The sequence below is a fragment of the Choloepus didactylus genome, chromosome 14 (assembly GCF_015220235.1).
Source record: "Choloepus didactylus isolate mChoDid1 chromosome 14, mChoDid1.pri, whole genome shotgun sequence".
Lineage (NCBI taxonomy): Eukaryota > Metazoa > Chordata > Mammalia > Pilosa > Megalonychidae > Choloepus > Choloepus didactylus.
In genome coordinates this window covers 29,840,878-29,856,361 of record NC_051320.1, presented here as the reverse complement: position 1 = coordinate 29,856,361, position 15,484 = coordinate 29,840,878, and the positions used below count along the sequence as shown (strand labels likewise).

Sequence of the window (15,484 nt, the reverse complement as noted above, 5' to 3'; positions counted from 1 at the left end):
TAATGATGTTGAGCATCCTTTCATGTGCTTTCTGGCCATTTGTTTATCTTCTTTGGAAATATGCCTATTGAAAAATTTGGCCCATTTTAAAAATTGGGTGTTTGTCTTTTTGTTTTTAAGCTGAAATATTTCTTTATATATGCTGGATATTAAACCTTTATCAAATATGTGGTTTCCAAATATTTTTTCCCTTTGTATAGGTTGTTGGTTTGCTAAAACTGATGAAATGCAGTATACCAGAAATGTACTGGCTTTTAACAATGGGGATTTATTAGCTTACAAGTTTACATGTCTAAGGCCTTGAAAGTGTCCAAATTAAGACATCAACAGGGTGATACCTTCTCTGGAGACCTGTTGCCAGCGAGCTTGGGCCCCTGGTTTGTTGCTTTCTGGTTCTGCCTTCAGTGGTGGCTTCTCTTAGCTTCTGTGGGTATGTCCTTGTCTCTCAATTTCTGTGGGGCTTTTTCCATGAGCTTCTCTTAATTCCATCTCTTAGCCTCTGTATGTGTTTTATCCTCCTTTAAAGGACTCCCGTAAGAGGATTAAGAACCACCATGAATGAGGTAGGTCACATCTCAATTTAAATAAACTAATCCAAAGGTCCCACTACAATAAGTCTACACCCATAGGAATAGATTAAAAGAACGTGACCTTTTCTGGGGTACATACATACCAGCTTCAATCTACCACAGTTGTCATGTTACTTTCATGATAAAGTCCTTTAAGGTACAAAAGTTTCTAATTTTGATAAGGTCCCATTTATCTACTTTTTCTTTTGTTGCTTGTGCTTTGGGTAAAAAGTCTTAAGAAACCATTGCCTGTAACACAAAGTTCTGAAGATGGTTTGTTATATTTTCTTCTAGGAGTTTGATAGTTGTAGCTCTTATATTTAGGTCTTTGATCCATTTTGAGTTGATTGTATGTAAGATGTTAGGTAGGGGTCCTGCTTCTTTTTTTTTTAAGCAGATTAACATCCAGTTTTCCCAGAACCATTGTTGAAGACACTGTTCTTTCCCAGTTGAGTGTTCTTCGCCATAAATATGAAGGTTGATTTCTGAGCTCTCAATTCGCCTCCATTAGTCTATGTCTGTCCTTGTGCCAGTACCATGGTGTTTTGATTACTGTGACTTTGTAGTAAGTTTTAAGATAGGAAAATGTGAGCTGTCCAACTTCATTCTTCTTTTTCAAAATCCTTTGGCTATTTGGGGCCTCTTACCCCTCCGTATAAATTAGATAATTGACTTTTCTATTTCTGCAAAGAAGGTTGTTTTATTTTGATTGGGATTACAATGAATCTATAAATCACTTTGGATAGGATTGACATCTTAACAATATTTAGTCTTCTAAACCATGAACATGAAATGTCCTTCCATTTATTTAGGTCTTCTTTGATTTTTTTTAGCAATGTTTTGTAGTTTTCGGTGTACCTGTCCTTGGTTAGATTTATTGGTAGATATTTGATTCTTTTAGTTGCTATTGTAAGTGGAATTTTTTTGTGGATTTCTTCTTGATTGTTCACTGCTTGAGTATGGAAATACTACTAATTTTTGAGTGTTGATCTTGTACCCTGCCACTTTGCTGAATTCATTTACTAGCTCTAGGAGCTTTGTGGACTTTTCAGGATTTTCTGTATATGGGATCATGCCATCTGCAAATAGGGAAAGTTTTATATCTTTCTTTCTGATTTGACTGCCTTTTATTTCATTTTACTTGTCTACTTGCTCTGGGAAGAACTTTCAGTACAGTTTGAATAACAGTGGTAACTGAGTTCATCCTTGTCTTGTTCCTGATCTAGGGGGAAAGCTCTCAGTCTTTTGCCATTGAGTATGATGTTAGCTATGAGTTTTTCATATATGCCCTTTATCATGTTAAGGAAATTTCCTATTCCCTGTATCATACAAGTTTTTATTAAGAAGGGGTGCTTGAGGTCTGGTTAAGACCAGGGCAAACCAAGCCAAAGGGTAAAGGTTGAAACTGATTGTGTTTTAAAACTTCAACTTCCGTGTGAGACCAAGGGAAGAGATATCTATTTGGTACAGGATCTAAATTTTCTAAACGGAACAACTCTACAGTCGATTTGTTCAAACACCACAATTGCATGGAACTTTGAATAGGAAGTGAGATACAGTAGGTTGGTATAGGCTGGAGTGAAATAGTGACACATCCCAGAGTAATTTGGGCAGATAATAAAAAATATATTTACAGCCTCCCCCTCCCCAGCCCCGAGGATCTGGGGGAAAGTGTGGATGTGTTGGACATCCTTACCTGGACTGGTGTTGATGTTGTCACAAACACTGGGACTGGCGGTTTGATATGCTGAGCCCTCGATCATGGGACTCGCCCTTATGAAGCTCGTTACCGCAAAGGAGAGTCTAAATTTGCATGTAGTTGTGCCTAAGAGTCTCCCCCTGAGTACCTCTTTGTTGCTCAGATGTGGCCCTGTCTCTCTCTAACTGAGCCATCTCAACAGGTGAACTCGCTGCCCTCCCCCCTACGTGGGACCCAACTCCCAGGGTTGTAAATCTCCCTTGCAATGCAGAATATGACTCCCGGGGATGAATGTGGACCCGGCATCGTGGGACTGAGAGTATCTTCTTGACCAAAAGGGGGATGCAAAATGAGACGAAATAGTTTCAGTGGCTGAGAGATTTCAAATGGAGTCGAGAGGTCACTCTGGTGGACATCCTTATGCACTATATAGATAACACCTCTTAGGTTTTAATGTATTGGAATAGTTAGAAGTAAATACCTGAAACTACCAAACTCCAACCCAGCAGTCTGGACTCCTGAAGACAATTATATAATAATGTAGATTACAAGGGGTGACAGTGTGATTGTGAAGACCTTGTGGATCACACCTCCTTTATCTAGTGTATGGATGAGTAGAAAAATGGGGATAAAAACTAAAGGACAAATGGGGTGGGATGGGGGGATGATTTGGGTGTTCTTTTTTCACTTTTATTTTTTATTCTTGTTCTGGTTCTTTCTGATGTAAGGAAAATGTTCAGAGATAGATTGTGGTGATGAACGCATAACTATGTTATCATACTGTGGACAGTGGATTGTATACCATGGATGATTGTATGGTGTGCGAATGTATTTCAATAAAATTGAATTTAATAAAAACAAAAAACAAAAAAAAAGAAGGGGTGCTTGATTTTGTCAGGTGCCTTTTCTGCATCAATTGAGATGATCATATGTTTTTTTCCTTCATTGCGTTGATGTGGTGTTGTGCATCAACTGATTTTTTATGTTGAAACACCCTTGCATACTAGGAATAAATCACACTTTAACAGGGCGTATAATTTTTTCAATCTCCTGTTGCCTTCAGTTTGCTGGTATTTTGTTGAGGATTTTGGCGTCTATGTTTATAAGAGATATTGGTCTGTAATTTTCTTTTCTTGTGGTATCTTTATCTGCCTTTGGTATGAGGGTGATGTTGGCCTCAGAATAATTTAGGATGTGTTCCCTCCTCTTCAATTTTTTGGAAAAGTTTGAGCAGAATTGGAAGTAAGTCTTCCTGGAATTTTTGGTAGAATTCTCCTGTGAGGCCATCTGGTTCTGGGCTTTTCTTTGTTCAGAAGTTTTTGATTACTGATTCAATCTCTTTATTTGTAATTGGCTTATTGAGATCTTCTGTTTCTTCTTGAGTCAGTGTAGGTAGTTTGTGTGTTTCTAAGAATTTATTCATTTCACTGAGGTTATCTAATTTATTGACATACATTGTTCTTAGTATTCTATTGTAGTACTTTTTTTTCGGCATGGTTTGTAGTAATGTTCATCTTTTCATTTCTGATTTATATTATTTGTATACTCTCTTTTTACTTTGTTAGTCTAGCTAAAGGTTTGTCAATTTTACTGATCTTTTCAAAGAACGAACTTTTGGTTTTGACTCTGTCAGGTTTTTGTTTTGTTTTGTTTTTGCTTTCTATTTCATTTGTCTCTGCTTTAATATTTGTTATTTCCTTCTTTCTGCTCAAGATTTTATTCTTCTTTTTCTAGTTCTTCTAGTTTTGTGGTTAGGTCTCTAATTTAAAGTCTTTCTTCTTTTATAGTGTAAGCATTTAGAGCTATAAATTTTCCTCTAAGCATTGCCTTGCTGCTTCCCATAGGTTTTGGTATGTTATATTTTCATTTTCATGCACCTCAAGATATTTCCTAATTTCCCTGTGATTTCCTCTTTAGCCCATTGGTTGTTTAAGAGTATGTTATTGAATTTCCACAAGTTTGTGAACTTTCCATTTCTCCCTGCGTTACTGATTTCTAGCTCCATTCATTGTGGTCACAAAAGATACATGGTATGATTTCAGTATTTTTTTTTTAATTCAGTTTTATTGAAATATATTCACATACCATACAATCATCCATGGTGTACAATCAACTGTTCACAGTACGATCATATGGTTATGCATTCATCACCACAATCTGTTTCTGAACATTTTCCTTGCATCAGAAAGAATCAGAATAAAAAATAAAAGTAAAAAAAGAACACCCAAACCATCCCCTCTCATCCCACCCTATTTGTCATTTAGTTTTTGCCCCACTTTTCTACCCATCCATCCAAACAGTAGACCAAGGGAGTGTGATCCACAAGGCCTTCACAATCACACTGTCACCCATTGTAATCTGCATTATTATACAGTCATCTTCAGGAGTCCAGACTACCGGGTTGGAGTTTGGTAGTTTCAGGTATTTACTTCTAACTATTCCAATACATTAAAACCTAAGAGGTGTTATCTATATAGTGCATAAGAATGTCCACCAGAGTGACCTCTCAACTCCACTTGAAATCTCTCAGCTGCTGAAAGTATTTTGTCTCATTTTGCATCCCCCTTTTGGTCAAGAAGATATTCTCAATCCCACGATGCCAGGTCCAGATTCATCCCTGGGAGTCATATCCTGCACTGCCAGGAGATTCACACCCCTGGGAGTCGGTTCCTACTTAGAGGGGAGGGCAGTGAGTTCACCTGCTGAGGTGGCTCAGTTAGAGAGAGAGAGGGCCACATCTGAGCAACAAAGAGGTACTCAGGGGGAGACTCTTAGGCACAATTATATGCAAGTTTAGCCTCTCCTTTGCAGTAACGAGCCCCACAAGGGCAAGTCCCAGGATAGAGGGCTCGGCACATCAAACCTCCAGTCCCAATGTTTGTGACAGCATCAACACCAGTCCAGGTGAGGAAGTCCAACACTTCTGCACCTTCCCCCAGCTCCTGGGGGTGGGGGGGTGGGGGGCTGTAAATATATTTTTTATTCTTTGCCCAAATTACTTTGGTTGTGTCACTATTCACTCTCACTTATACCAACCCACTGTATCTCATTTCCTATTCAAAGCTCCATGCAACTGTGGTGTTTGAACAAACTGACTGTAGAGTTATACTGTTCAGAAAATATAGATCCTGCAACAAATAGACATCTCTTCCCTTGGTCTCACATGGAAGCTGAAGTTTTAAAACACAGTTAGTTTCGACCTTTACCCTTTGGCCCGGTTTGCCCTAGTCTTAACCAGATCTGCTTCATTCATATCACTAATTGAAGTCTGTGCTCTTTTTCAGCTTTTTTTTTAACAGTTGCTGTATGCACTAATACTGACATTGATATCTGCCAAGCTCTAGCTCAGAGTTTCAGGTGTCTCAGAGATACGCATTGTTCCAGAGACCAATCAGGTCATACACTAAGGGATCAGCATCTCAAAGTTTAGAGATAGGCATTACAATTCAGGAATAGAGTTGACTGCTGTAAGAGCTTACAATCTAGGGACTATTACAATAATCAAGTCCACGTTAGGCTATGTTCTAAGATTCAATTCTGAGTTTACACATTGTAGTTAGTCCATATTGGTGAGGCAATATAGTGTTTGCCTTTATTTCTGGTGTACTTCACTCAAATACTGTGTACAGGATCCATTCATCTCTTTGTGTTTCTCACAGCTTCACTCCTTCTCATAGTTGCTCAGTATTCCATTGTATGCATACGCCACAGTTCACCACTCTGTTCTTCGGTCTTGTATCCTTAGGTCACCTCCACCCATTGCAAATCATGATTGCTGCCTCCATGAACACCAGTTTGCAAATGTCCATTCATGTCTCTGCTCTCAGATCTTCAAATGACATACTCCATAATGAGGTTGCAGGACTTTATGGTCCCCACATACTTAACTTTTTGTGGAACCACCACACTGACCTTCAGAAAGGCTACACCATTCTGCCTGCTCCTCAACAGTAGATAGGTACATCCCTCTCACCATGTTTTCTCCAACACTTTTACTCCCATGTATATTTTTTCCTACAATTTTGTAGAGTTATATTCATATACCATACATTCATCCACAGTGCATAATCAGTTGTTCATGGGATTTCAGTATTCTTTAATTTATTGAGACTTGTTTTGTGGCCTGACATATGATTTATCCTAAAGAATGATCCATGTGTACTCGAGAAGAATGTGTAGCATGTTGTTAAGTGAGATATTCTATATATGACTTTTAGGTCTACTTGGTTTAGAGTATCATTGAAGTCTTGTATTTCCTTATTGATCTTCTGACTAGATATTCTAGCCATTATTGAAAGTGATATATAAAGTTTTTTGCTATTAATGTAGAATCATCAATTTCTCCCTTCAAATCTGTCCATATTTGCTTCATATATTTAGTGATTCTGTTATTAGGTGTATGTATTTTTTTAATTGTTACATCTTCTTGTTGTGTTACCCCTTTGTCAGTATGTAATGACCATCTTTGTCCCTCATGACTGTATTTGACCTTAAGGCTATTTTATCTGGTGTAGGTATAGCTACCCCTGCTCTCTTTTGGTTACTACTTGCATGTTATATTTTTTTCCATCTTTCACTTTCAACCTACTTGTATACTTGAATTTAAGGTGAGTCTCTTGCAACTAGCATATAGTTGGGCTGTGCTTTTTTATCCATTCTGCTAATCTCTGCCTTTTGACTGGAGGAGAGTTCAATGCTTTTACATTTAAAGTCACTGATGACAATGCAAGACCTTCTGCTGCTGCTTTGCTATTTTGTCTTTTTAAGTCTTATACCTTTTTAGTTCCCATTTCTTCTGTTAATGCCTACTTTTCTATTTATTTATTTTTTGTGTGTGATGTATCGTATTGAGTGGTTCTCTTTTCTATCTGGATATGTTTTTCATATATTTTCTTTGTGGTTACCATGGAATTAAAATTTAACATTCTAAATATATAACAATCATATTTGGTTTGATACCAACTTCAATTCACTAGCATACACATACTTTTCCTATACTCCTCCATCCCCACACCTTTTTTTGTGCTTGTTACCACATATATCATTGTACCTTTATGTTCTGAAACCATAGGTTTATCATTAATTTTAATGCATTTGCATTTTAGCACCTGTAGGAAGTAAGAAGTGGAGCTACATACAAAACAATACACTACAATTATGCTGACATTTATAGTTACCAGAGGTCTTTATTTCTTTAGGCTGCTTCAAACCACTGTGTAGTAATATCCTTTGTGGGGAGAAGACTGGCTTCTGTCATCTGAGCGCCAAGCAAAGAAGGGCCTAGAAGTCTGTTTTTCTAGTATGTCATCTTTGACTCATTCTCCTCAACCACAGTGTATGGCACATTGATCCTACCCTAGGCTGTGTCTAGATTCTCTCTGCTTTAGCCTAAGACTAAACCTCTGCTTTGTGTTAGGGAGGAGTAAACCTCCAATTTTTATTAGGGAGGGGGAGACACCTGGTTGTTTGAGGTCAAAGAAGTGACCTGGGATTTCAGAGCACCTGGGAAAGACTTCCGAACAATCTTCCTGTTTTCAGCCTCTTGCAGTATTCGTCTTTGGAAGTACCAAGCACACTGCTAATTTCTGAGGTGGTCTGGGGTCCTGAGGCACAAATCAGCTTACTCTTTGTTGACTGTTCCCTCAGGCAGGTTAGTTTTCAGGCTCTTCACATGTGCTAAATTCGTTACAATTTGTTCTTCTGCTTTCCAGGTCCAGGAGTTTGATTGATTTAATCTTTTCTGCTGTTGTCCCTTTTCAAATTCCCTTTGTTTGATTTTGCACTTGTGTGTCAGTTTATGCCTTTAAAATTCTTGGATTATTAATTTAGAGACATTTGGGGAGAGAGAAGAGCTTATTCTTTATGTTTACTCTGCTGTATTTAAACAGAAACCTTATAAAAGCAGCTTCATTAGAATGTTGGGGTAAGAATCAGAAAGCAGTAGGGAATCAGTTGAGGCTCAAAAATTAGTCACAGGGAACATAAGCTAATATTTAAATAATCTTAGTCGTTAGTGGAAGGAAAGGAATTAAGAGGGGAGGAATGAAATGGTAAATTTATCATTACCAACTTCCAACTGAGCCCTGAAAATGCCTTGAATCTACATTCTTCTACTCCTTAAAGTGACTTGGTCCTCACTTCCTATATTTTTCTCAAATTTATAACCCCCACAATCAGCTTTGCTCACGTTCAGTGACCTTGTTTTATATTTCACAGAGAATGTAGAAGGGATGCAGAGGGAGTCCTCTCTGAGCCTTTCCACAAGCCTAGCTGCACACAGAGGAGCGTTTACAAGCGTTTGCTCCTCCTCCATTCTTTTTCAATGGAAAAGTGCCCACCTCCTATTAAAGGCCAGTCCTTTCATGTGTGTTAGGAATGGCCAGCCACTTGTGAGGTGCTGATCAAGGACTGGTTAAATTAAAATAACAGAGTAAAACTGATTATCAAAATAAGGTTGTAATTTACAAATTTTAAGTATTATCAGTTTGTAAGGTTGTGCAGCCTATGGAATCTTGGATGTGGAAGCAAACAAGACAGGTTATTTGGTGTCCTAGGAGGGATTTGCACAGTGGTTTTACTTAGAGAACTAAATGGTTTGAGAACTGGAGGAGGAATAGTTGATGTGGGATCCTAGCTGGGAAGAAAAGAAAGTTAAGCTGTAAGTAGTCTGATAGACTGGGAGAGACCAAAGGGATTGAAAGACTTGGGAGTGCCAGGGTGGAATGCTTCCTTAAGTGAATTCGGGATTCTGCTGTTTTCTTATGGCGCACACTCCTTTTTCACAGAAGCCTGCGGGGTGCACAGCCTAGAGGCAGAGGTGTCACATGGAAGTATCAGGAGCCCTACACTGAGCCCAGGGACTTGTGGGCCCACAGCAGAGAGGGACTGTGGGGAATCTGAGCTGAAGGGTTTGACATGTGCTACAGCCCAAGGGTATTCCAGCCGCAGCCCCGGGAATGGCTGGGAATACAGGGTCTTAAAGCCATCATCTGTACCAAACTGTGCAGGGCACATCCCCCACCCAAAGGGCTGACAGTCTCCAGTGCACACAGAAAATTGGTGTACTGATTGGACAGCCACATGGTTTGGAACCCCACATGCAGCATAAACAAAGTTGGGGAGAGCTGGATTGAGGGTAGGAGGTGGTTCAGGAGTACTATTTGCTGGTAGTTCAGAGAAAGTACACTGCACCAAGCTATAGATCTGTCAAATTATAGATAATTGTTTAAATAAGTCTGCATATCCTAAAAGAACCCTATCAAGATAAGCAAATGCCAAGAGGCCAAAAACAACGGAAAATTATAAAGCATATGAAGAAACCAGAAGATATGGATAACCCAAATGCTCAAATGAAAAAACCAGAGGAGATACAGAACTTGGAGAAATTAATCAAAGAAGTAATCACAAACACTGGTACCATGGCTCAGGATATAAAGGATATCAAGAAGACCCTAGAAGAACATAAAGAAGAATTTGCAAGAGTAAATTGAAAAATAGAGGATCTTATGGAAATAAAAGAAACTGTTGATCAAATTAAAAAGATTCTTGATACTCATAGCACCAAATTAGAGGATACAGAGGAACAAATAAGTGAACTTGAAGAAAGTATGTTGGAAAGTGAAAGCACAAAAGAACGAATGGTGAAAAAAATTGAAAAATTTGAAATGGATCTCAGGGATATGATGGACAACATGAAGGATGAAAATATGAGAATCATTAGTGTTCCAGAAGGGGAAGAAAAGGGTAAAGGACTAGGAATAGTATTCAAAAACATTGTTGGGGAAAACTTCCCAACCCTTCAAAACAACATGAACATGTATATCATAGATGCCCAACGAACTTCACAATGAATAAATCCAAATAAACCCACTCCAAGACATATTCTGATCAGATTGTCAGATGCCGAAGAGAAGGAGCAAGTTCTGAAGGCAGCAAGGGAGAAGCAATTCACCACATACAAGGGAAACAATATAAGACTAAGTAGTAACTACTCAGCAGCCACCACGGAGGTGAGAAGGCCGTGGCATGACATGTTTAAAATTCTGAAAGAGAAAAATTGCCAACCAAGAATTCTTTATCCAGCAAAGCTCTCCTTCAAATTTGAGGGAGAGCTTAAAATCTCACAGACAAACAAATGCTGAGAGAACTTGCTAACAAGAGACTTGCCCTACAAGAAATACTAAAGGGAGTCCTACTGACAGAGAAACAAAGAAAGGAGAGAGAGGTCTGGAGAAGGGCACAGAACTAAAGAGTTTTAGTAAGGGTACGTTAAAGGAAATAGAGAGATGGAAAAAATACATCTGACAAATAAGAACCAAAGGATATGACGGCTAATTCAAGAACTGCCTTCACAGTAGTAACAGTGAATGTGAATGGATTAAACTCTCCAATTAAAAGATATAGATTGGCAGAATGGATTAAAAAATATGAACCATCAATATGTTGAAGGACTTGAGAACTAATTTTTTCTTTTTTTAAATAAAAAATAATCAAGGTGTAGGGGAGGAAGTTATATTTCATGAAGAAATACAGAATGTAAGATTTGGGGGATACACTGTACTTTGTGCCTACAGGGTTTCCTCTTTCTTGGAGATTTCTGCACTTTGAGCCTATCCTTGATGACCCCTTCCCCTCACTCTTCAAACAGTGATCTTTAAATGAGTAGGAAATTTTGACTTTAGACATATATCTTAGATAAAAATATGCTAACCACTACTTGAAATTCATAGTTATTAAGGTAACAAAAGTAAGGTAAGGGACAGAAGACATTTTTGCAGTTGAATAAACTGGATTTTATTAAAAATATAATGAAATTAGAAATCCACTTGTTTGGAAAGACTAGAATCCTCTGCTAGCCCAGCATTAATCCTGGAATGGCCCTGGGGTTTCTAAAGCATGGATTCTTCTCTAAGAACCTGAACCACTTTCAGCAGTTTGGCAACAGCAAACTTTTTCTTTTGGAGATATGAATAAAAATAAAGGAAGAAATGAAAAAACAATTGAATTTTTTTATTGTTGTCGTTCATCAGTTTTTTACACAGTAATAAAATTATTTCATCTACTTTTCAAAATCTTCTAGATTTTTTTCATTCTTGGAAAGCATCTACTTCTGCACCAGATCGCTGTCCCCTTGTTTGTTATTTGCAGTAGTCCCTTCCATCCTGGTCATACCTTTTCTGCATTCCTCGTACTTGGTTCCAAATTCTGTTTTTCATTCCAGTGTTTTTCTTGCTTTTCATAGATGCACAGTTTACATGTATGCTCTAACTTTTCTATTCATTCCTTTCATTAGCTTCTTCATTCTCTCCTAAATAATAATAGGACAAAAGTAGTAGTAGTTAAGATTACTTTAATGTTTATTGGCTATGTGATTTTAGACTAATTTCTTAATCTCTCTGACTTATTCTGCTTCTCTGTAAAATTGGAACGATAATATTGCCTATTTTATAACATTTTTGTGAGGATTAAAATGAGATAATCCATATCCACTCAAAACACAGCACGTTACCTAGCTCAGTGTAAGTCTTAAGTGTTGGTTACTACCTATTATTACTATTAGGGTTAAGTTCTCTTATTTCTGTCTATTTTATCATACAGTGGTTTCTCTTCTGTGAAGGATACCTGTGTTAGCATTTTGCAGTCAAAGGTTAGAACATTGATCTCTCAGGATGGTAAGTGTAGGGGAAGGCAGGAATTTATGTTTTAAAGGATGTTTAAATGGAGAAAAAGATGCTCTTTTGTTCATATGAGCTGCTGGTTGTTTCTAACATACTGTCTCCTTCTTTTACATGATTCTTTATTTTCATTTTTGCTTCTGTTGTCTGCTACTGTATCCGTTCTTGTTCACCCAAAAGTGTATTGTAAAAATGAAAGAGACAGAATTCAGTTATTTAAAAAATGAACACTGGTAAGCTATTTACCAGAATTATATTTTGTGTTGATAGCTGGATTTATTTTATCCATTCAAACTTTGACATCTATTAATATAAATATAAAATGCTGATTATAATAGGAAATAAGGCTTTTTTCCCCTAGAGTATTACATATCAACAATAACAGCTCCACGAAAAAGAGAATATAACCAGTTAAAATCACTTTTTATTTTAATTAAAATACTACTTAAAAATATCTGTCTTTTGAAGTGTGCAAATCAAATTATCTTGCAAAAGTCAGTATTTTGCATAGTTTACTTATACTTTGTTTTCAGTGTTTTGTATATGTCATTAGCAAACTTTGGTAATCCTTATCATAGGACTTTTTCAGAATGGCTATAATAGCATTTTTATTGTTAATTCAATCTCAGGAATGAAAAAGAAGCTGATCTAGTCACTAGCACACTGATTATTATTGCTTTATACTTTGATTAAGAATTGTTTTCTTTTTAACCACCTAAATAGAATCCATATTCTATATGCATATACCGAATGTGGCTTTCTTGATGTCTTAAATTATTAATTTAAATGAGCAGATAAAAACAGAAGGGGACATAGGAAATTGATTGTAAAAAAGGGGTTGGTGATACTTTTCACGTTAATAAATATTGTATTCACCATCCCTGGGATCACAGAGGGTTAGAATAAGCAGAATAACTATGTGACAGCCCTGTGCCCTTGCTTCATTGATTTGTTAACTTTTTTTTCTTTATTGAATAAGCCTGTTTTTCTGGATTTAAACAATTGATTTAATCTTTCAGACAGGGGAAAACAAAGGATGGAGTGGTCCAAAGGCTGGGTTTCCTGAACCAACAAATAACAGTAAGTTTTCACTTTATGTTATCTGCACTTGGTGTTCTTCACCAGTTAGTGACTAGATGTCACTGGGATTTTATGGAGTCTCCATGCCAAGTGTTTTGGATGCAAGGAGTCATGGTGTCTATTTTCCTGGAATGTACAGAATAACTGGAAAACTAAGACACTTGTACCCATGTCCTTAATGTTAAACCACTACAGATGGAGTGCCATTTGATCTACAGAGTGGTGACATTCTTTAAGCTGTCATTTTTATTGCAACAGCGTTATTATAATATAAATGAAGGAAAAAAGAAAATCCATTATATACAAGCCAATTACCCTCTCAGACCATTTTCACAGTTCTTATTGTTTTTAGGTAAATGCAAGTTTTTACATAATTATAATCATAATATAGATAAAAGTTTGTATTGTTTTCATTTAATATTACCATAAGGATTTTTCACATTATAAAACTCAGAGTTTTTGATATTTTATTAAAATCCCTAGTTGAAATATCAGAAAGCTAAGAATAAAATTATTAAAAATTTCATCCCAATTATAGTATTATAAGATGATTAAAAATCCACTTAAGTTTATTTCTTTTATCAAATATATGTGAGCAAGATATTATACATAGGAAGCATAAATATTTTTCTTTATCCCCCTTTCTCCCAGGAAAAGTATCTATTTTCACTGAAGTGACTTTTTTACTATAAATCAGTGAAACAAAACATCCAGTCAGTAAAGAACTCAGCCTATCTCATTTCCAACTCTGTCTGTCTTCCTTACAACCTTTGGAACTAAGTAAGCTTAAATATGCAAATTGTCATAATGGAAAGTCTTTATTCCCACCCCCACCCCCACCCCCAATTTCTACATTTCTTTTACATTTAAAACTAACTTCAATCTCAAAATCACATATCCATGTACCTATTTCATTTTTGTTGGTTTCACTTAAACGCATGGTTTGTTAGACAAAGACTGCAAACAAATATTTACAATGTGTTTTACGTGTAACACACAGGAATGGCTTTTAACAGAAATTCATCAACATACCAAACTTTTTTTTTTATTGTAAATAGAGGTATCAAAACAAATTTTTGATACTACTAGTAGCTAGCACCCACACTATTTCAAAAATTAACACAATTTGCAACAATATTCATTGTACCTGCTACTTTAAGCAATTTAAACTGTAGCTCTTTCACTAAGCAAGTGGATAAAGCATATTATTTATGGGTTTTTTTTTTTTATTACTCACTTTAATAATAATACATTTACCGTGTTATCACCATGGAATGTAACATCAGTTAGACAAAGTTATTTCACAAGTGCGGCAAAGTATGTCAAGTTTGGGTATAATGTCTGGCCAAACCAACTTGCTCATAAATCACTAATCACCTCCAATACAGGTAATGTGTTTTGTTTAACATTTGTGAATCTTACAGAGAAAATAAATGTACTATGCACATTTAAAGTCCTCATTTGCTTTTGGATTAGCACTTTAAATACAACTTATATTTCAAGATGACTAATAACAGCAGTAAAAATATATTCTGCAACTATAAAAGAGCTAAACTGTAATCCATAATTAAGTTATTCTCATGTGTATTTATAAGTATGATTCTAAAATAAATATACTTCTAAGTAGCTCTGGGTTACCAGGTTTTTAGATTTAGTTTAAACACACACACATTTTCAGTTGTAGGAGACATTAGAATGCACTTTTCTAAAAGAGTTCTTTAAGAGTCAGCCAGCCCTAGAAACGAAAATACTAGACCATTTCACAAGGTAGCCAGAAACAAAATTTAGTTAATTGGGGTGAATAGCACTCTAACATGACAACCAATGTGATACTCTCCAGCAATTTGAACTTCAGGGTTAGCCTGCTGTCTGTTTTAGAACTAATTTTATCATAAGAGTTTAAGAAGGTGGATATTTTACCACATTTATCAAGAGAATTTGGGTGACATGTTTCTTTTGTACTAACTTGACTTCTCTGAATGACCTAGTTACTGAACTAGTCCCTAGTAGTTTGGTCACCAGGCAAATCAAGCCAGAAAGAAAGGAAGCCAATATTCAAAATAGCATGTTATTGTCTGAACCAGTACTCAAATGATTGACTTTCAGTATATTCATGTAATCTCAGTTTGAGGTGTCTGACCAAAGCAAATACCACCAACAAAACCAAGATAGCATCTCTTTTTCTAAAGTTTAGGTTTTTCCCAGTATTTCCAATATGTGGACTAGCCCATGCCAAAAGTCATTGCTCCCACAACAAAGTCTTGGGCTGCAGCACACACGTGCATCACATGAATGGATATTTTACTATTTCCCCTGCTCTTCACTTTGTGTAATCCATAACAATTGCTGTAAAACCTGCCATCCCATTGGAGACAAACGGTGCCTCTCTAGCTTTCCGGGTACATTTAGATCCCTGATCTTCATCATATGAAGACAGAGAAACATCTGGGTTGGTTGACATA

General features: G+C 36.7%; 1 protein-coding gene and 1 pseudogene across 14 annotated transcripts in view; one reads left to right on the top strand and one right to left on the bottom strand.

Moving 5' to 3' along the window:
- Nucleotides 1–15,484, top strand: part of STAU2 (staufen double-stranded RNA binding protein 2) — a 368,399-nt gene that overhangs the window by 183,711 nt on the left and 169,204 nt on the right. For all 14 annotated transcript variants that reach the window (XM_037802428.1, XM_037802429.1, XM_037802424.1 and 11 more), the window contains one exon: nt 12,962–13,022. In XM_037802428.1, coding sequence (XP_037658356.1) covers nt 12,962–13,022 — 61 coding nt within the window. The remainder of the gene's footprint in view (nt 1–12,961; nt 13,023–15,484) is intronic.
- On the bottom strand, nt 15,206–15,483 carry LOC119509507 (annotated as a pseudogene).